Source organism: Platichthys flesus, chromosome 9 (genome assembly GCF_949316205.1).
Source record: "Platichthys flesus chromosome 9, fPlaFle2.1, whole genome shotgun sequence".
NCBI classification, from domain to species: domain Eukaryota; kingdom Metazoa; phylum Chordata; class Actinopteri; order Pleuronectiformes; family Pleuronectidae; genus Platichthys; species Platichthys flesus.
The window spans coordinates 23,952,240-23,975,831 of record NC_084953.1 but is presented as its reverse complement, the minus strand read 5'-3'; the positions used below and the strand labels follow the sequence as shown (position 1 = coordinate 23,975,831).

General features: G+C 41.3%; 1 protein-coding gene across 1 annotated transcript in view; it reads left to right on the top strand.

Annotated features, from left to right (window-relative positions):
• Positions 1-23,592, top strand: part of si:ch211-51h4.2 (uncharacterized) — a 101,069-nt gene that overhangs the window by 52,587 nt on the left and 24,890 nt on the right. Inside the window, exons 10-11 of the mRNA XM_062394794.1 lie at positions 4,141-4,199; positions 5,233-5,297. Coding sequence (XP_062250778.1) covers positions 4,141-4,199; positions 5,233-5,297 — 124 coding nt within the window. The remainder of the gene's footprint in view (positions 1-4,140; positions 4,200-5,232; positions 5,298-23,592) is intronic.

The following is a 23,592-nucleotide window of genomic DNA, read 5'->3' as shown; positions in this document are numbered from 1 at the left end:
TAAAAACTCCAGGATCATGTGTAAGTGCTCGGTGACACAAACACATGTGCGAAGTGAACATCAAGGGCCAAAGTTCAACAAAGTTGAACTCGGTGCGAAGCCATGCTGAGATTTGTCTCGCCACAGAAAGCAGATGTTTTATTCACTCACTGGCTCTCGCAGATTGGAAGTAAACGCGATTCAAAGGTTCGCCACAGTTACCCACATTTGCTTCCTTACTGGGTCGTAACACTCAGGACTCAAGTAACAGTTCCTTATTGTCGATGCAATAAAATAAATCCCTGCTCCTACTTTTCATCATTGCACTAGACTGCACAGTAGACAAACTGCTCCCTGTTTACACCGGCACACACAACCAGTGTATGTGAATGATCAGGTGTTTTCAGGTGGGTTAGTACGTATAGAGATGACCTCTGTTACCGAGCTAAAATGTACGTCTGGATAGAGGTCGTTTTAGTTTCAAAATGTTGTTTCGGACCATACAGCAGTCTGTGACGTCATCTACGGCCTGAGATAGGATGTACTACTGTGCATCCACGTTCATGACGGAAATACATTCACCATCTGACAGTATGGGCGAGGGGCGACTAAGTTACATGAGGTTACATAGCTAATAACGTGATGTCATTAAAAACCGTAAATGAGCAGCGAGAGCACAGTGCAGCACTTGGTAAAACGGTGTATGCAGGACGTTCCCAAAAGTTATGCTACGTTCATCTTGAATATTTTTAATAGGATTTATTGTTGTACACCAAGACTGCCATTAGCCAATTCCTGACAAAAGTGATCACGAAGTTTCCACAGTAGATTTTTAGTCGTAGGAGGCGGATCGTTGCGGCGCCGTCAAATCTCACTCTCTGTTTACATATTCTTTGTTTTCTCTTGTCTATTCCTATTGACAATGATTTCTATGAGGAAAAACCTGTCAATGATCTCAATGTCTTTAATTTATATTTTAGGGCAGCAGGGCTCTATTTGATTGGCCAAATATATCAACATGCAGAGTGTGAATGCACCGCGAATGGATCACTATTTATTGCAGTGCTGCTGTCTTTTGCGATACGTGTATCGCGCACGTTGATATTATGATGTCGATCGATTTTCTATATATTGTGCAACCCTGACTCCAGTATGCTTTGACAAAACTTCTTACATGCTGCGAAATTATGCCAGTTAATGGTTTTAAAAGGTAATCTGTGTCTCCTCACTCATTTGAATATTTTCTTTGAACACACAGGTTTCTATTCATAACTCAAATTGCAAATTGAGCTAGAGACACATTGAAGACTCTGATAATCTGAATAATAATGCAAAATAAAATGTATAATAATGAATAATGAATCTGATCATAAACTCTACTCAAGGTTTTCTTCTCTTTATGCCATGTCCACCATTCTCTTTTCTCCCATCTTTCCCTTGTGATATTAAATATTCACAAAAATACACTTTTAAGCGCTTTCATCTCAAATTTACATAACTAGGAATCTCTACAAACAACACGTTACGATTTTACTTGCATATAAAACCTAATACATTTTGACATAAATTTGTGCTTAGTAAAAAAGTTTTTCACCAACGCCACCAGCAGGAAATTCTAATTACTCAGTCTTAGAAAGTGTTTTATTATCTAAAGAACATTGCTGGGGTGTGACCGCTTCTGAGTTAGCGTTTTTATTACCGGCAGGATGGACTATTGTAATGCTTGGCTTTCTCGTCTCCCTAAGAAAAAGTATATTTCAACTTGAACTGCTTTAGTACTCAGCTTTACATGTGCTGACTAAGACCAGAAAGAGAGAACCCGTTACAACAATTTGAAAGTTTTTGCCGACTATACCTGTCTGCTTCAGATTAGATATTAAGATCTCTTTACTGGTTTGTAAAGCTTTTAATGTTCTCATATATATATCAGACTTGCTGTTGCACTGTGAAGCTTCTAAAAACCTCAGGTCTTCTGGTTCAACAGTTTTTGTAAAACCCATAGTAAGAACAAAATCCACAGAGAGGCATCTTTTTATCACTGTGGTCTACGTCTCTGGTACAGCCTCTCTGAAGGCCTGAGGACAGCAGAGGATTCATATTAATATTTTTAGTATATATATATGAGTATTTTAAGAATTTTATTTTATCTTATGTTATTTGTTAAGCAATTCCTACAATTCAATTTTCATTTTGATATGCTTATCTATTCGTATTCTAGAGTGTTTTCCTTTCGGTACAAGTAAGTACCGAAAGGAGTTTTGTCATAATAAGTTTTGTTCCTCCCCCACATCATTATTCTACTAATGTCTTATTTTATTCATATTTTTTATCTTACCCCAGTGAATTGTTATTGCGATGTGATTCACATTCACTCAGATCAAGAGGTTTAGGGCTTTGGATGGTGTGGGGGCGTTATTATGTAAAGCACTTTGTTACATTGTGCTTGTATGAAAGGTGTTCTACAAATAAAGTGTGATTGACTGATTGATTTGATTTCCTGAAGTTACTGCAGCACATCAGCTGTGACAGTAAAGCGGGTGATCGCTTCGTTTCATTAGCATTTCAGTGACACCTCTGGCTGTGCATCCTTGAGCTTTCATTACTTCTGTGAGCCATTCGAACATGCAAACTGCCAACGATGACAGCCGCTTTGCACTTTGTCATCGCTAGTTGTGTGGAACATTATACAGAACAACATTAAATCAGGTTTCGTAAGATTGAAAAACAGGATTATGTTTACGTCTGCAATGTGCTCTGGTCAGGATTTAAAAGTTTCTCAAACAACATCCTGGCTATGAAGGGACTCTGAAGAACACCACTGAGACAGATAATAAAACAATGACTTTTGTTTGCTGTGTAGTTTTTAAACGCATTTAATCATCGATCTTTAGTGTGTTTTAGTTGTCAAAGGCAGTAAATCACCTGAATGTCATTTCCCGTTCACTCTGAAACCCTGATGTATTTCCTATTTTCTCTGCAGAGGGAACAGTTTTGTGATTGGACGTTTGATGTGCAAACACCTATGTAGACGCATGTTATCATCTGGATAAAATAACAGATAGATACTGCAACATTGACTTCAGACCAGGTTTCTGTCGGTGACAAGCACAGCAGCTTTCCTTTGCCTCTAGATGGCAGTGCACAACAGTTTGCCTGAATACACCTTTTTTTAAGACCATGGGTGCGAGTACATTTTTACTTACTAGAATGGCAGACAGCAGAGCAAATACCTGAAGGACCAGAAGGATCTCTGCATTATTTCATGCGAAGTTCAAAAAAATTTAAACGCGCTGTAAACAAAAGAGGAAACAACATTCTGGATCATCTCCTTAATCGAATCCACTTCAAAATGTTAAATGGTTATTTCTTGGCCCGTATCCAAGGCTTCCACCAAGTTTCAATAAAACTGATTTGATAATTTTCGTGTAATCTTGCTAACAAACTGACCAACAGCAATTCAAATGATACAACATGGGCACTGGACAGGAAAATTACAACTGCGTCAGTCTCAAACCAGCAAAGACAATTGTAGTTCATTGCATGTTATTCTCCAATATTTTCCAAAAATGTATTAAAGCTTCCATGTGTAGGACTCAGTGGCATCTAGATGTGAAGTTGCATATTGCAACCAACTGACCACCTACCTCACCCTCATGTAAAACTCATCCCCCTGAGCCATGCACTCGCTGCAGCAACTTTTCCCTCCACTGTTAAACTCTCAGCAGTGGATATGGAGATGCCCTGACTGCACACACACCATGTACATCAGTCCAAGCACTTGGATTGTTAAAATAGAGCACACAGGTTTAGCCCTTGATGCTGGCATCAAGGTCTCCTTCTGTACGGTAGCTTTAGTGTGGTCCCTCAGTAGTAAATCGCTTTGGGTACATGAGCAAATGTAAAATGTTGACGGGATTTAGACAAATGAGATATTGGAAACTGTAGTTTACATAAATTTGGGTCGGTGGATTTGATTTATTTTTCATCTGTACTAGGATGCCACGAAAAGGGTGTTGTCTTCAAGTAGTGCAGATGGAGCAGATGGGTGAACATTGCAAAAACACGTTTCATAAAGTTTTGTCTCTGTGCAGTAAAGAGGAAATACCAAATATTACACAGCCCAGTGAGATTTACCTGCTGTTCCATTTTTTGTCTCAACAGGGGGGATTGTAAACGTGATGCCTTTGCTTTTCTCACAGATCTCGCACAACAAAACACAGGTAAGTTTGTGTTCCTCTACATTCTGTACTGATTTCAGCAGTATTCATTCAGTTATGAGAAATATTGTAATACAGAGCCATGCTAGTCACCATTGATGGGGGATATCTGGTCCAGTCGTGCAGCTTACAGATCAGCAGTACTGACCTCACGCTACTTATTATACACTTTAGATTTGGTCTGCACTGGTTTCCATTGGCTATTGTCACTGTTCAACCCTGCCTGCTGGTTGGGTTGGATGTAATCATTCAGGTCAGAAGTGTTGCTGTTTTTTTTCAATCTGACACACTTGATAGTTTTAATCAATTCCTAGTTATTTGCTTCAGGTCTGATATTCTACATATTTTACATAGACACTGATGCTTTCCTGCTTTATCTCTGCGGATATTTTATCCAAAAATGATTTATCCAATGTTTGTGTTTTTTTTAATACCTGCTATGATTGAATACGAAAACAATTAATCAGCAATCTGGTTCCACTAATATATTCATTTTTGCATTCCTTTTTCGGTAATAAAGAACCCTGTATATAATCCTCTTGCTCTCCAGTATTCAGAGTTTTTTGTTTTATGAAACTGATTTATTTTTCTCAATGTCATTGTCAGAACAACACTCTGCTTCAAAGAAATTACCACTTACATGTGGCTGGGATACAGATATGCAACAAAATCCAATCATCCATCATCCCTGATGGATCATTATGTCTGAAATCTTTGAAGAGCAGTATTTTGCATAGTACACAGATGTTTTTGCTTAAATGATACTGAGACAGGCAGGTGCAGCAGGGGGTGTGGATCAAAACACAGAAACTGTCTCTCTGTGTGAAAGAGTTTTCCTCAACATTGTTCATTTGCACACAAAATAACTGGGTGTAAAACTGACGCTTGCAGGTGATGGCAGATCATTTGTCACTTCTAAATTGTCACAAGTTTTGTATGGCATGCTATGATCACATTTATGTTAATGTACTAATGTTGATGCACAGTCTGCTGTTACTGCTCCTGAGTAATGATGCTCACCATGCTCTCTTTCCAGATCCTGTGGTTTCGTCGAGCAGTTCTTGGCGGCCTGACAACCTGCACTGTACTCAACATCCTCTGGTAAGCACATTATTCTCTGTCCTGCTCTTTAACATCTTCATTACTAAACAGCCAAAAGGCAATAAATATTTATAACCTTAAACACCTTTTCAGGTTTCATTATCCTTTAATGACAAAGACAAACCTAGGCTGTACTGCGATGTGCAAACATAGAGAAAACTGTATCTTATACGAAAATACCATTTGCCAGCTCCTCTGAATCATCTCTTTTACCATGGCAGAGACCGTTTTTGCACCCGAGAGCATCTGGTGTACAGTCTCCCCGGGTAGAGCAGTACAGGACACTTTGTTATTTCTGTGAATGACGCTTATAACCTCTCTACAGGCTGAGGGTCAGGGATTATGGAAACAGAAAAATCTTTTCCCGGGCCTTTTTTTCTGGAGAAGCGATTTGGAAACGCAAGGCTGAGAAGAGGGCTGGAGCGTCTCATGCCCAGAAAGCAGTACTGGGCTTTACAAAGTGCCATTTGATCCAGATGTGGAATTTCAGTCTGCATTTATAAAGTCATGTGGTCTGGTGATCACTCGTATCCACACTGCTGGAACGTGATCATCGTCTGGCTGAAGAGGCAGTATCCTCTGAGACTGGGCAGTCCCCTCAGCAGCCTGTACAGTGTAAATCTGGTCCACAGTGAAAGGAGGCATAACAACCCTCCACAGAGGAGTCCAGAGAACACGCACCATCTCATGAAAGCCAAATTTCAGCTGAACCGTGTCAGACAGGTCCTTGCAGAGGGAACATTTAATGTGCTCAAGATAGAAACAGGCCTGGAATCAGCCTGCAGTATTTAAACCTTACTTACTTCAACATGCAATCTGAATGGTGATGAAGGCTGCCACAGTGAGGCTGACTCACAACTCAGTGAGTTGTCTTGTCTGTACTTCACCTGTGTTTTTGCGTGTTCTTTAGTTACCTCATTTACTTCAGGTAAACTGGCCACATCTACTGTTGAATAACAAAGATAAAATAAAAAGGCTCACATCGCTTCACAGACACACACTTTGAGTCATATTGCTGGATGTCTAGATGAGTGTGTGTTTGTGTGACTGTTTGTGTGAACTTGTGAGAAAAAGTGAGAGAAAAAGAAACCAGTGAAGCATTTTACATGTCTGAGTCAAATTACTAATCATGAAGTTCTACTCAGCCATGAAAGCTGTTCTATATTGTTCTGTATGGCTCTGGAGAAGCTTTGTCAAGTCTGAGAGAATTACTCAAGTGTCATCAGCCATGTTTCTCAGCTCGGGCTTGGAGAAAATTCGGTTTTAATTGAGGGCCTGCATCACATAAAACTTACCACCTTTTACTAAGCAGCTTATATGGCATCTCCTTACCTCCGCCAAGGAGATGATGTTTTCATCTCTGTGTTTGTTAGCAGGATTATGCATAAACTACTGGACAGATTATCACAGCACTTGGTGGAAGGACGTTGTATGTGTCAGGAAAGAACCCATTACATGTTGGTCCCTATCCAGATCAGGGTGCCGATCCAGCAACCTATTATATCCCTTTTCTAAACATTGCGAGATTTGGCGTTTTTTGACAGCTTCAGGACAGGGAACATGATCTTCACGAGACAGATACAGGTGAAGATGTTGCAAGTTCTCCATCTCTGAGGATTTGTTACAGCGAATGAGGTAGTTTCTGTGAAGTCCTGACTAATGTCATTGGTCAAATGAAAACTCCAGGACAACAGAAGGGGACTTCAAAGTATGGGATGCATATTTCATCATTAATATCATATAAAATATGTCATCAATATAGTTTAAGATCGTTTTTCAGTGTGTTTCCTGGTGCGATACGCTCGCGCCAAGCGCCAAAAATAGACTCGATGCCGAAACGATAGCTGCACGGCGCGAGGCAGCCTTGGCGCAGCGTGGTTCTTCAGCCTCCGGTGTGACCCGCACAAAGTTTTAACATGGGAGTGGATGGGAGCCAGCTGTTATTTAAGGCTTGGCGCTGCGCTGAAGCGTTGCTTCGGCATCGCTTCAGCGTCCGGTGTGAACCCGGCGTTAGTAAATAACTCACAATGCGTTGCTTAACATACGTCACATACTACGTTGCTCTGATTGGTTTTAGGTCTATCCAATTGAGCAAGGGGAATTTTATTTCCGGGTCAGGGACTAGAATTGTGAGTCTGACAACGTCAGGCTAGAGTTGGCCTTGACAGATGTTTGCAATTTCCGAGCACCTATCTAGTTTAATTAACATGTCTACTTATTTTATTATGTGAACTTGGTATATTCTATTTTCAAATGTCTGAATTGTTTTAATTTTAATACCTTACTTTTGATTTAAGAATTAACTCTTAATATTTAATAATATTATAATAATTATTATTATAATTTAATAATCTTTCTTAATATATCGAGTATTATTAGTACGTCAATTACTTTCTTATTAATAGTTGGTAACGAGGCATAATTATTGCTCGTACATTTAGACTAACCTCTGTTCAAGGTGAAGCTTTTAAAATTCTTTAATATATGCTGCCAGTTTAATCGATAACAATGCATTATATGCTATTTTAGTCAAATCTGTGGTCTATAGTCTGTTAAACTTATGTTCAATCAGGAGGACTTGGATATCACATTCATTCACAATTATTTTACTATCCCTGCCTCTTATAATCGGCTAATTGTTGGATGATTACACTAATCCAAACCGATTTTGACATTATCTCAATTAGCCAATCATATAATTCCTGTCAAATTATGTTCTCTCTCGGTCACTGTCAGCTGTCATTTCAGTGATTAGCTGTGATCCTCCACTTTTCCAGTTTCCCTCTGTTTCGATATGCAATGCTTCGGTCAAGCCCAGCTGAGTCCACTCATCTCATCAGACCCTCAACATTTTCTAGGTTCTATCAACCACCACCAGTGTCTAGTCCCAGGGATGAATGGTTTCTATACCATGAAGCCACACCTGTTTAAACCATGATACCATCACAGGGGTTCCAATCGCCAAATAGACACATTTTTTTCACACCACCTTCAATTCTTAAACTGCACAGCAATACTTTTTCTTGAAGTCTCTCCTGATAGAGGCATTTTTAGAATCTTAACAATATCCATGCCTAAATTCTTCATTAAAAAAACTACTTAATTTGTTAATATATCCACCTTAAACATTATTATTTTGTTGTTTAGAATCTGCCTTGAGTGGAGTTTTGTGGGACAACACAAGATTGAAGTGAATTATTTGCAGTATCCTGTAGGTAAATAACAATACTTCTGACAGTCTTACATGACCAGTAATTGCTTTGTTATAGTCTCATATGTTAGCAAAAGTCACAATATGATCATGGAAAAGCAGTGTGAGCTATCACTGTTACTGACTCTGGATCTCAGAGTCAGTAATAGTCATTAATTACTGACAGGGATCCATATTTTATATTTAAACTAAGATTAAGATTAAGATCCATTTATTCATCCCAAACACATGAACAGACATGCAAAGGCACACTCATGCAGGTAGGGAAATTTAATCTCTGCTTTTTACCCATCTGGTGCAGGGCACATAGAGCAGTGAGCGACCATGTACGGCGCTCGGGGAGCAGACGTTGGGGGAGTAAGGTGCCTTGCTCAGGGGCACTAGACAGGGTAGGGAGACTCTTGGATTTTTGGACAGATCAATCCAGGTTCGTCTTTTGTTGTCTCTCCGTGGAGTCGAACCAGAGACGAACCAGAGACCTTCTCTGCCCATAGTCCAAGTTTCTGCCACTAGCCTGATTGTGTTTTCGTGGTAAATAGGGATTTTTTTCTGTAATTACTTTTCTGTATGATTTATATTACATATATTATATATAGTGAGTTTATCGAACTTCGTCTTAGCTGCAAAAAAAACTTAGCGAATGTCCTCACATTTGTTAAGCTAGTGCAGTGTCCATTCTAAACCTGCCTGTTTGTAATGTGCTGCTCTTTTCCTGTGGTAAAACTCCGGCGCTACTTCAGAATTATTGAATCATTAGTGAGTCCTCCTAAAACAATTCGACATTATATTGTCATCTTCTGCTGTTTGTGTACGGTATGTTGTTTTACAGAGCTTTTTATAAACAGTCTATGTTAGACAACTTTGTGTTTATCATACCTGGATTATCTGCAATTAAGCTTTTATAGCTTAAATTATAGTTTATAGTATAATGTAACAGAATCTTCTTTCTCTCATGTGAGTGGTTATTATATATACGTTTGAATGATTTATTGAACTGGCGCTATTTTTTCATACAAAACATCTTAGCTATTTCAGAGGTCTGTTAAGCAATCCACACAATATGCAGACCCAAGTTCACAACGTTTTGAAATCGAGCTTTGTAATTCAGCAACAAAACCTACATTGGTAGACTGTCCAAAAAATCCAGAAAGTTTTGTCCATATTCACAGATATCAGGTTCACTGTTGGTACTAGAGATGAGCCGGATACTCGGCTGAAACGAGTATCCGGTACGGATAAAGCACTTTTGCCGAGCATGAGTATTATGCGAGTAATACGAGTCAATATCTGTGCTCGGACTGAATGAAAATCCTCACACAGCATCACAGCGCTCCTCCCCTTCACACACCGCTCTGCTCACTCACTCACAGAACAGCTCTCTGTCTCTCTCAGTCACTCAGGTTCGCGGGTCTTTTCGGTTAACGTTTAGGGTTTCTTCAGCTTGAAGTTTGTTTTTATTTCAGTTTGTACTTACGTATTAACCAGTAGAGTTCTGTTAAACGTGGGTTCGTTCAGACGTGGTGCTGGTAGAAAGCGACTCGCGTTGCGTCTCTGCCTGTCGGAGATTTTTTTTTTTTTTTTTTTTTAAACAGTTTTTTTTTTTTACTTCACGCATTAAGTGTCTGACTACTCTCTAGCGTCTGGCTACGCTCACTCTCTCTCTCTCTCTCTCCCTCTCTCTGCCAGTCGTTGGAGTTTTTTTTTTTTTTTAAACCGTCAGTGTCTGACACATTCTAGGTAGTAGTGGTATAAAAAATATTACAAATTAAGCTACACACACACACACACACACTCTCCCCCTCTCTCTCTATGTCTCTCTCTTACTCACTCAAACACACACTCACACACACACACACACACACACACACACACACTCCCGGGTTAAATCACACCCACTTCCGGGTTAGGCCCCGCCCACTCCGAGTACGGATACGGATACAGATAATTCATATGGTTAACAGATACAGATACAGATACAGATAATGCTGTACTCGCTCATCCCTAGTTGGTACTCTGGTTAAAACTTAATTAATACCAAACAGATGCTTTTCCCTTTGGCTTTGACTAAAAGTCCTCGCAGTGACGGCCATCTCTCCTCACGCAGGTGACCCTGACTGTCTATGCCCTCTAATTGTCTGCCATCTTCTCTGAGATCAAGGTAGTCTGTAGTGCTTTAGCATTTGAAGGGCTAGTTTGAAGCAAACATTTCCAATTTCTAGAATTGCTACATTCTAAAACAAGCGATGTACGTTATCTGAGGACACCTTTGCTAAGAAATTATCACATTTTCTTGAAGAAAAGAGGATTAGCAAACAGCTGATATATACAGTTTATGACGGTTCAGAGACCTCAATCCCGCCCCTACATCCCACCTCGTGTTCTTTGACAAAAATGGTCTTGCATTATTATAGTTTACTCTACCTTCAAGCTTTTTTCAGACATGAACTCTGGAGAATGTCTGGAAAACTGGGTCCAGACCAAATCCCAAATCTCTCAAATGTTGTTGTCTTTCAAAGTTGACATTTTTTTGTCTTGCATCCTCTACAGCTATGGCACCTCTGTTTCATTAATGGATCATCTATGCGGACATGCAAAACTTACTCACCATAATACAATTCCATGAAGAGTGTGCATGGAGGAAAAATGTATTCCACTGCAAAGGTTAATGTCTGCCTCTGTTTCTCCACCACATTAATGTCCTCTGCATGTATCATTCTCTTCCAGTGCTCTAGGCTAGCAGTGTTCAGAGGAAAAGAGCATCCATGTGGGCTGAGTGTAAGCTTGATCGCTGCTGGGTATTAATGTTTCTGGCCAGGAAATAAAATCATCTCTTTCAGAGTATGGTAGCTGGGATAGCCAGGTAGCTTTTTACCAGCTTCACCTAACTGCTTCTTCTTGCATGCCCAAAGTCTACACACCCCTTAAAATGCCGGGTCAAACCTCTTGATCCACAGAAAACACTGCCAACTTCACACTGTGCAACATCTCTCAATTGTTTTACTTGACTTAATGCCAAAATGTAGAAAGTATAAAATAAACAGTCAGTCCTATTTTAAACTCAGGACAATGTTCTGTTCCACTGCTGCATGTGTTGTGCACCAATGGCAAATTTCACTGAGCTATGCCTAATTAGTTGTATCTGACTTTGGGTGTACTTTACTGATCAGCTTCTGGCAAAACAACTTACAGCAGCTCCACACAATAAGTCTCTCCCCTCTGGGATACTTCTCTGAGATTTATGAGCTTCAGGCTGCATTATTTTGTTTTGTGTCAAACCTACAAACCAGATTCTGAAAGCATTGTTGGGTGGAAAAGCAATGCCCTATAATGCCAGGTTCTTTGTCACTGGGGAGCTCCATTTATTAATTCATGATAACTTTTCATTGCAGTGTGAACAGATTTCACTTGCTTGCAGAAAAATAACCCTTTGCTCAACACACACATGGATGCAAAAATCTTCAATACGTTTTTTTACTTTTAATTCATCAGGAGCTTTGGTCTGACTCTCTTTGTTTGACTTTTCTTGGCTTTGATTGAACCAGTCAATAGCAAATCTTTTCAACACTTCTGTTCTTTAAAGAGACATACTGTGTGAATATGGGAGACCTTTTGTAGATAAATACAATGAAGGATTTAATGTTTGTCTGTTGATAAAAGTAATGCAGTGCTACAACTTACGGTTTAACAATACATATCAGAAATGAGTAGGAACATTTTCTGACTCTGAAGGCTGCTTCAGGTTTGTAATGCAGGTCATTGTCCAGCATTGTCCGACACTCTACCACCAACTCACTTTAGGTTGTAATTTTCTAGTCAACTACTGTGGCTGAGGGGTAGAGTGGTCATCCTCCAACCTGAAGGTCGGCGGTTCGATCCCCAGTCTGACCCATCTGCATGCAGAAGTGTCCTCGGGCAAGATGCTGAACCCTGAATGGCCTCCCATAGAATAACAAAGTGCTGCGAATAGATGCACTCTATGAATGTATGTGTGCATGTAAATCTGTACTGTAAAGAGCTTTGAGTAGTCATCAAGATTAGAAAAGCGCTATATAAATACAAAACCATTTACTCTGTGACCACTTTGCATATTAGTCATGGATCACCGCACTTTTATAAACACTTGATGTAGCAGCTTTGAATAGAGACTTTGCTAAATTGTATGTATTTTTGGTTCCTAATTTCAGATAGACAACTTTAAGCTCCGCACTGTGATATTCTACTTACTCTACGTTCTCCTCCTTCTCTCTCATCCTCCTTTTCGTCACTCTTTCTTCTCTGTTGAGCATGATGAGCATGATTAGGTGGAGGGTATTGGGGGAAGTTGGAGAGGTCCCGTTGTTAGTATAAGCGGGTTTGTTGTAAACTTGACCGTTTCGGGCTCTAATGGTTTTGAGTTGTGGAAATGTTGCCTGTTCTGTGGAGGTGTCTCCTCTCAGGTTAGTGTCTGGTTCTTTTGTTCTCTCTCACCACCTGTTTTGCACTTTTGTGTTTTCTTGATGTTGCTTTGCGTGTTACTTTGTCTTGTCGTTACAATTTGACCCACTGGGTTGAGCAAAACCTAATTTATGAGGCTGTAGCTATAACAGTGGTTTGGTGAGCAAAAAACTTGCCTTGGTAGTTGACTCTTGATCGCATCTTGTCGATGAAAAAGATGTTGCTGAGTCTATAAATTAGCCACCAACCTCTGAGCCGTAGCCGCCTGTTCTTGCGTTGACTGCTTGCTAGCGTAGTTAGCATGCTTCGTAGCAAAGTGACGGCTGATGTTGTACTCCTTCAAAACTGTGACAGTTCGGCATGCCGGATTAGAAAGCCCAGCGGGCCGTACTTTGCCCATGTCTGGTCTAGACCCCTACACTTTATATATTATTTACATAGACCCAATAGGTTTCCCTTGCACTCTAAGCCCAAATAATTTGAATATACAACTACAAATATTCAGGTACACTGTAAACACGAAAAAGTATGCAGTAAACTCAGAAATTAAAATTCGACTCGATGTGTTATTTACACCAGGTTTTGAAACAAAATGTCTGCTGTTATCCTTGTTGACATCGCACGCACACTTTATCCATGTTCTGCCTATCAGGCACAGAATAAAACAAAAGACAATGAAATATTTACAATTTACAGACAAATTGCATAGTCTGCATCGTCTGTGCCATCTGCTTGCAAGCCTTTAGAGCAGCAACTTAAAAATGATTTAGTGCCCCTCAATTTATCATAACTGTTTTACTTAACCTGATCGCAAACTGCCCCCAACGGGCAGCGCCAAGGTGCGCTGTTTTAAGCGTCAAACACGTTACACAACGCAAATCACTGCGCAACAGTGTCCAGCTGGTCCCAGAGCCCCGTGCGTCAGTGTTTCCTCCCCGTCGTGACTGCTACATGTTGCTAAAATATATGAAAGATGTTTATTTGTATAAATTTTAAACCATATGACTGGTTTTGTCTCCTTTATATAAAGTATGTTTTTTAGTGTAAAATTATGGTTTTTAGTCTGGTTGTGTCAGGATTTAAATTAAGGATCGGACCCCAAAGCAGACACGGAGTGGTAGTTGATGGGTATGGAACAAAGTTTATTGCTGATGATGCAGGAGGAGGCTGGTGAGGCAGGGTGCTGGCTGGCTTGAAGGTCCTGGCGGGTTGGAGGACGAAGAGCATAAGTGGAGTGTTCAGGCTGCGACTAGCTACCGTAGACAGCAGAATAATCTGGCGTCGAAGTGACGAGACGACCAGGCTTATATTGCAGGAATGATTAGTTGAATTGGAGGCAAGTGTGCCACGCCCCCTGCCACACAGGACAACACAGCAACAAACTATAAACACAAAAACACAAACACCACAGGTTGGTTACCATGGTTACAAATATTCATTTTTTTGTGGAATTGTTTTCAAATTTGAACTTGGGCTACTCAAGGCTTCATGCTAGGGTTCCAGCTCATAAGTCCCAGCTAGAGTCATCTGCAGGCATCTGTTTATTAAAAAATATTCCAGCGGAAATAAAAACCTCTACTTCACTGTGGACAACTGCTATTACTCAATGCCAGTAACACTTAGAGTGATTCTGGGGGGGGGGGGAGTTCAGAATGTTACCTTTCAAAAGAGACCAAGATCATGCATGTACTCCAAATGGTTCAAGAACTGCTTTCAATTTAATTTGGGCATTCCTCAGACAGGCATTTTAGGCGAATCTCACAAGAGGTCAAATGTACAATAATTTCAATCAATCAATATTCCTTCTTGTGGAGCCTGAGATAGCAAGGTAAGCATGGATGATGGAGAGCTGCATTTGCACCTGTGCCACTTCTTGGGGAGTAAGGGGGAATAGCTTCCAGGTGTTAAGCCGCAGGTCTGGCAGGGATTACGAAGCTTTGAGGAGATCTCGTCACGGGTTTTCAACCATTGTTGGTGAGCAAGGGTGTCGCCAGATGGGTTGGAGAGCAATGCAAGTGTTTTATCATAGAATAGAAAAAACTGAAAGCAGTATTATTCTTAGAAATTATATTTTGAGTGTATTGACCGGATCTATCAGTCTTTGAGTGCTCAGAACTATGTAGTACATCTGTTTTTCTAAGGGTAGAGATGGTAAGGTCATGTAGAGGATTAAATGAGAGAATGACCTCAGAAGGATTGCTGGCAAACCAGCTTCAAGCATCGTATTAAAGAAAGTACTCTGCCATACTTTGAAGGGAACAAATCTTGACTTAGTAAAAAAACTCAAATAGAAAACCAAACTAAACGATGCATGAGACATATTGGGGCTTTTATAGAGTGAGAAGGAAGATTTTAAATTCGTTTTTTACAGGGAGCCAATGCAGAGCCAGTGCTGAGAAGCTAATAAGGGATACATATGATCTAATTCAGTGATTCTCAAATGGGGGTACGCGTACCCCTGGGGGTACTTGAAGCTACTCCAGGGGGTACTTGAGATTTTTTTTTAATATATTTAAAATTAGCATCCATTCAAAAATCCTTGAAAAATTGTTATTTAACAAATATTCAATAAAATATAAGTGTAAGTTCATGAACTAAATTTTATATTCAGTAGGCTTTTCAATTTTAATTATCCTAAAAAAACAGAGCCTCCCCCATACCAATGGTTTGACCCAACGTGGCACACGCCGCCTGTCATCACCTGTCATCACCTGCCTTGAAAACTTCAACAATGGAGTCGAGTTGAAGTGCAGCAGCAATGCTGCTGAAACACGGAGGGACAAGTACCAAAGAAGGCGAAACCAGAGCAGAGAGCCTTCCTTAAACAACACCGTGAGAGCTTGTGCCTCTTCGGAGGGGCGCTAAAACGTTAAAGTTTTCCGTTGTGAAGTTAATGATTTATAACAAGAAGTCCGCGTCTCTACCGGTACCCTTTCAAAATAAAAGCATGTAATATAAATCGGAAATGAAATTGTATGACCTTAAAGCGAGCAAATATTTCACAATAAAATAACAGAAAGACACTTCAATAATATTAACAATAACATAGATTGGGTTATTTACCCTTTTTGTTTTTTCTGTGGGGAGAGATTAGCCAACAGTGGCATTAAGCCACCACATCTTCAGCGGTATCTCCAGACAAAACATGAAAGTCATGTTGGTAAGCCACCTGAGTTTTTTAAGAGGAAACTTCCTGAATTCAGGTCATCTCAAGACACAATGCGAAAAGCCTCCCCGGAAGCAAACGGACACAAGCTACCCGTCAGTATTCTTTTCGATCCTTAAAGAAGATATTTTAAGATGATAAATATTTTAAAAAATATGTTTTGAGCTAATCTTTTATTTAAAACTAAGTTAATGATTTATTTTTTGGGAAGAAGTGTTTAGCTATAATTAAGTTCAATAGTTCAGATTGAGAACATATCTTTATTATGATCCCAAAAGAGTTGATAATTATTTTGAGGTGCACAAATCTTTATTTAGTTATATAAAGTATTTTATATAACTAAGTCTTTAGTTATTTTTATATCTTTTTATTTCGAAATAGTTCAAGAGAGACCACTACAAATGAGCAATGTTATGGACATTGATGGAGTTTTAAATTTGAATGTGTCTAGTTCAACCAAAAATGCTTTGGGCTGGTTAGGGGGTACTCGGCAGAATTTTTTCTTTGAAGGGGGTACGTCACTGAAAAAAGGTTGAGAACCACTGATCTAATTTTCTAGTTCTGGTTGCTACATGTGTTGTTACATTCTAGATTAGCTGGAAGCTATTTATAGACAACTCTTTCTCTTTTCAATTACTGCAATTTTAAGTTGCTAAAGAAAGGTAGTCCTTGAAGTAGGTTTTATGTGGGAGTAAAAGGATGGGACCTGATCAAACAGAAATCAAAGATTTGTTACGGTGTTGGAGGCCAGAGCAATTCCTTTGAGAGTAACTTGTGGAACACCATTACTAGCTTTTGCATGTATGGAAGATTCATGCTCATGTACAGCCAAGGTCACTAACTGGATGACCACAGATAAGGTCAGGACTCAGCCATCCTGTCCTCACCCTTAATTTGTACTGCCAGGGTTTCATCATTAACCACATTTTGTAAAACACTCTTAATGACAAATAAGGCCCCTTACTTTCCATTTCTTTGTTTTAAGCTGCCTGCAGATCTCCATGTCTTGCTTTTACTCTTGCCTCCATCTATCTTACCATCTCATTTACCTGACAGCAGCACCAGGAAAAATGCTGCCACATCTGTGGGGCATCAAAATATACATTCAGTTTTTGTGTCCGCCTCCAGTCTAGCCTGCTCTCACTTTTTGTTTTCACATTTTAAACTAAATATATATTTTGACGCTTTTAGGCTGCAGCTATATGTTTTTATTTATTTGAAATAGGGTACTTTTTATTTCATACATTTCCCACAAATACAGGGAGGACTCAAATAGCCCTACATAGTTCTAAGTTTAATTAATTTCAAAGTAGGCCTACACTTGCCTGTGTATTTTCTTCTCTTCATAAGCGTTCTGTGTTTTCTTTTGTTGTAACAGGTACAAATAGCAATAAAATGTCAACAGTTTTTTTTATTGTCGTTCTATAATTTCACAAAAATTCAACAAACTATAGTTTAGTGTAGCGCTCCCCTTGGTAGTCATGGTGATAAGGGCAGGGCTTTTGGGTTCTTTATCAACTATTTTTAACCCTGATTAACTCAGTTTTAATGTTAGTTTTGAATCTCTCTTTTTTTGTTTTAAAGTACACACATGAACTGTTTTTAACTTACTTATAACTTCACCTTTAACCTGTTTTTCATAAAGATGTTAACCCCTCAGGTCTCTGTGTATTAAAGGTAAGTAAATGAAATACACCACACACGGTTTTAAGAAAATAAGTTCTCAATTATTTACTTATGCAATGATTAATGCAATATAACAATAAAATAAAAATATAAATGTTCTTTTTGTCGTTAAACCTTCACAATAAATTCCCCTTTTTTAAGGTAAAAACTCGGAATTGTCCCTTTTTTCACAGGAAACACAACAAATGAATTATACCTCTTTTACAAGAAATGTAATAACTGAAATAACCCTGTTTCTTCTTTTCAGGTAAACACAGTAAATAAAAATATCCTTTGTTCTGTTTTAGTGAAACACTATCACAAATATTCACAGATATCAATAGACTTTTTAACCCAAAAATATCAATGCAGAACCTTCAATTCACTCAAATTCACTGAAATGCAATATGTGGGCCCACACACCTGATAACTAAAGCCGGCACTTATTACTTTACTTCAAATAAACCTGGGTACCCCTTTAGTGCATCGGTGCAGGCCTGGATGTCGCTTGGGATGAGCTGGTGGTTGGAGAAGAGGTGAGTTGAGGAGAAGATCCGTCCGGAGGAAACGAAACCCCGTCACTGCCGATGTCGTGGTGTTCGCTCGTCGTCTGCAGCTCCACGCTCCTTTCCCCACAGTCACTGCTGAATAGATAGCTTGCTGCTAACTCGTACAGTCACTGTGAGCTAAACTAGCCGCTGTGTTAGCTTCTAGCTTCACGTCGTCCTCACGGTTTGAGTAATCCACTCACACCCACAGGAAAATCACCACTGAGTCCTCTGGAGAGTCCGGGTTGAACGCCTCCACGACTTGGTCACTCAACGTCTGTACAACAGTCTCTTTTCGTTACTCTTCTTCCTACATCTCCGCGTGTCTTCTACCTGTTCGCTCCGACCTCTTTTTTTTCCCCCGAAACAACCTCAGAGGTTAGGTTCTGGCCCATCTCAATTAACCCCATACATGCTGGTACATATTACGTTTACAGATACATTATACTTCAAATAAAACAATAAACACATAATATATACTTTTAACTGTTTTAACACTTCTATAGTATTTTAATGAATTTCAACCTTTTTAATCACACTATTTATATGCTTGGAAGAAATTATATTACTTAATATTTTTAACCGGGTTACACCCTCCCCCTTCTAAATGTCTTTGATGTCCTCATCAAACCATAATGAACTTTTTTATTTAAGTTAACCGTTAACTAGTGGAAAGGGTGCATGACCTTGTTTGAATTAACTCTTGCCAATCTTAATGACAACTCCTCTATGTATAATAGTGAGAGGCTGATCTTTAGCTCTACCAGGCTCATCATAAGTTAACCTGATGACTGGTTTCACTTTTCTTTTTGGACGGTGTTCAGGTTTGCTACTCACTTCTGTCTTAGTGACTGTCTCTGGGTGCTTATCGTGGCAAGGGTTATCAGACTCTGGATCACTTTCTTCTTCAGAATCTTGATCTCCCTCCTCTTCTCTCACACTGTAGTTTTCCTCCTCCACACTTTCTTCCTCTGACAAGCTGTCCTCAGCAGGATTTCCATCTGACTGTTGAGAAGAATCAGCATCATTTTGGATGAGGTTTGACTGTCCAGCAGTTTCTCTTTCTTTTCCCAGGATTTCTTTCAGGTAGGTACTGTAGGATTTTTCAGGTCCATAATACTCCACATCTGAAGAGGAATCCATGCTCTCTTGCATCTCTTGAAGAACTTCCTGTATTCCAGGTAAGACTTTCTTCGATTTCTTTTGTGTCTCAGCTCTTGTTCTTGCTTTTGTTTTGGCTGGTGACTTGTCCTCAACATTCACTGTCGGCATTCTTACCAACTGTCCAATTGGAAGGAGATGATCACGATGGAGAGTTTTGACTCCTCCTCCCCCATCTTCCGGTTTCACTTTGTACACTGGAAGGTTGGGCATCTTTCCTATAACCACGTAAGGGATAGAACTCCAACGACTCTCTAGTTTATGTTTTCCTTTCAGTCCCAAGTTCCTCAGTAACACTCTGTCACCGATATCCAGGATTTGAAATACAACTCTTTTGTCATAGGATCTTTTGTTCCTCTGATGTGTCTTGTAGGCTGTGTCGGAAGCAAGCTTGTAGGCCCTGTGCAAGTCGTCTTTCAGCTTGGCTACATAGCGAGAATGGCAACCATCAGCCTCGCCATCAGGAGAGGTTCCAAAGCACAAGTCTATGGGAAGTCTTGCTTCTCGGCCAAACATCAAGAAATAGGGTGAATACCCCGTAGCGTCACATTTGGTACTGTTGTAGGCGTGAACCAGGTAGCCAACATGTTTGCTCCACTGTTTTTTCTTCTCACACCCCAGGGTTCCCAGCATGGACAGAAGAGTTCTGTTGAATCTCTCGGGCTGCGGATCTCCTTGCGGGTGATAAGGAGTAGTCCGTGATTTCCGGATCCCCATCATCTGCAGAAGCTCTTTGATCAGCTGGCTTTCAAAGTCTCTCCCTTGATCTGAGTGGATTCTTGTTGGCAGACCATAATGCAGGAAGTACTTGTCCACCAGGATCTTCGCCACAGTTTGCGCCTTCTGATTTCGGGAAGGGAACGCCTGAGCGTAACGGGTGAAATGATCCGTGACCACTAAAACATTTCCGATGCCTGCAGAATCTGGTTCCATTGAAAGAAAATCAATGCACACGAGGTCCATTGGTCCACTGCTCGAAATGTGATGCAAAGGTGCTGCCCTATGACAAGGGGTCTTCCGTGTGACACACGCTCCACAGTTCTTTATATACTGTTCAACATCACATGCAAGCTTCGGCCAAAAGAATCGGCTCCTCAACAAGTCTGTAGTTCTTTCAATACCAAGGTGTCCTAGATCATCGTGCGTGGCTTTCAACACCAGTTCTCTGAACCCGCTTGGTAGGACAAGTTGAGTCTGTTCTTTTCCGGAGGGCCGCTTGCTTAAGCGATGGAGTAGCCCGTCCTTCATCATTAGCTTCCCCATCTCTTTTTTAAGACGAAAGCTCTCTGGGCTAGATCCATTTTCTTCCGGCCATTTTCCATTTTTAACAGCTTGGATGGCAAGTCGGATGGCTGTATCATCCTCTTGAGCTTCTATCAGCTCCTGATTAGACATCTGTCCCAAGGATTTCAACTCCAGGTGAATCGGGAATGCAAAGACATCAGGCACGCATTCAGGAGAAACTCCCAACTGATCTACGTACCTCAGTGGACTGCCCGCAGTACCAGGGATGCAGATTCGTTTGCAGATGGATCTCACACCAGACTGTGGTATGGTTGTCCATTCCTCGGAACTCTCATCAGACATGTTCCTCGAGAGCAGGTCTGCGTCTATGTTTTGTCTGCCTGGTCGGTACTGGACATCGAAATCGTAGGTAGATAAGGCCGAGAGCCATCTGTGCCCCACAGCGCTGAGCTTGGCGGTCGACAGCACGTACGTGAGCGGGTTGTTGTCCGTACGTACGGTGAATCTGACCCCGTACAAATAATCATGGAATTTATCCACAACCGCCCACTTAAGGGCCAGGAACTCCAGCTGGTGAACGGGGTAGTTCCTCTCAGATGTCTTCAGCTTCCTACTGGCGAAGGCAACTGGCCTCAGACCCTCACTGTGCTCCTGATATAGGACGGCGCCAAGCCCTTTCAAGCTGGCGTCTACATGCAGGACGTATGGCTTGTTGGGATCCGCGAAGGCCAAAACAGGTGCATGGGTAAGGCAGTGGATAATCTTGTGGAAAGCTTCAGTGCAGGACAGGTCCCATCGCTCACCAAAAGGCTCGGACTCTTTGCGGTAAGTCTTTGTGTTGTCTTTCTCCGGTTTCTTGCCCCTCTGGGTTGGAGCGTAGCCTTTTGTGAGCTCAGACAAAGGCCTGACGATGGCTGCATAATTGGCGATGAAACGGCGGTAATATCCGCAAAATCCCAAGAAGGATTGAAGAGTCTTCAGGTGCGTAGGCTGTGGCCAAGTGGTAACTGCCTCTATCTTGGATGAGTCAGGCGATACTCCATCTGCCGACACGATATGTCCAAGGTACTTTACCTTTGGGAGGCAGAACTGACATTTGTCGACCGAGATTTTTAATCCAACCTCTGCCAGACGATCAAGAACTTTAAGAAGTCTCTCTTCATGCTCTTCTAAAGTTCGGCCAAATACAATCAGGTCATCGAGGTAGACAAGGACTTCCAGCAGATTCATGTCACCCACAGCCTTCTCCATTAATCTCTGGAAGGTGGCTGGGGCTCCAGTTATCCTCTGCGGCATCCTCTCGAACTGGAAGAACCCCAGCGGACAGATGAATGCCGTCTTTTCCTTGTCTTCCTCAGCCATAGCAATTTGGTAATAGCCGCTCCGCAGATCAAGAACGGAGAACCACTTGCTTCCGGTCATCGAATCCAACACATCATCGATACAGGGTGTTGTGTACTGATCGGGGATTGTTCGGCTGTTCAACAATCGGTAGTCAATACACATTCTCACAGCTCCAGTCTTTTTGCGAACAATCACAATTGGGGATGCATAGGGACTACGAGACTCTTTGATGATCCCCGCACGCAACAGTTCCTGAATGTGCTTTCTCACGTCTTCCAGGTCAGCTTGGGCCAGGCGACGAGAGCTCTCTCTGAAAGGCCGTGGATCTGACATCCGGATCGTGTGCTCTACTTCCTTCGCCAATCCGACATCCCATTCGTGAAGCGAGAACACCTGAGACCTTGTGGATAGCTTCTGACGGAGTCTCTGTTTCCACTCCTCAGAGACAGGTGAGTCTCCAAAGTTGATCAGATTTGGGTCAAACTCGTTGTCAGCTGTCTTGGACGGAGAAAGGTGAGTAGCTGCATCTGTCAGATACATATGCCCGATAACTGTTCCCACTGGTATGACTGTCTCTGTCATGGACTCATTTTGGACCAAGATTCTGAAATGGCTGACGTTCACGTCTTTGCTGTGCACCACCATTGGCTGAAGTAGCACACCAGCAGGGAGTGGCGTTAGGGGAGACGAGTCCACCATCAGGATCTGTTTGTCGACTTGGTGTTTGTACTCGACTTTACAGACTGCACTGCAGTCACCACCAGGGGGCAGAGTCAGTGGGCCAGGGCCTTGCCATAACACACAGCCGATATCATCATCCTCTTCCAGGGCTGTGGTTGTGTTGTCTCTGTAACACTGTATCCCCAGTGTCTGTGTGATGTCGATGCCGTTGTCTTTACTTTGCTGCACAAGACGTCGAATGTGACTGGCATTGGTCCCCACAATGACCGGAGTCTGGTCTGCAGTTCTGGGCTGGGGGCAGATAAGAGCAAGGATGGTCACTGTCTGGTCGGCACCTGCTACCTTTGCTGGATATTCAACGTCGACCACTACGTACCCACGGTAGGGATAACTGCCCTCGGATTCACTTAATCCCCACAGAGCTAAACCAGACACAGGGCGTATGGGAACATCAGACAGGTAGGTTTGGTACCAAGACTCGAAGATAATGGTAACCTGTGACCCACTGTCAAACAAGGCGTCACAGCAGTGTCCATTTACTTTCACAGGTACGATGCTGGGTGGACCAACCAAGCCTTCAGGGATGCCAGCCGGCTCCGATGCGGTAACTGCACTTTTCTTGACCCCACAGTTTACTTCACTGGCGGTGGAACCACCAGACTGCTGTTTGTCTTTTGTCATCTTTAAAGCATGAATTAGCTTTCTGATAACCTTGGCTTGATTTTCAGGGTTGTGACACTTGGTGGCAAAATGTCCGCTCTCACCACACCTATAGCAGAAATTCTCCTCTGACTTTTTCGGTGTTCCTTTGGGTGAGTTGGAGAATTGTTTTGAAGCCTC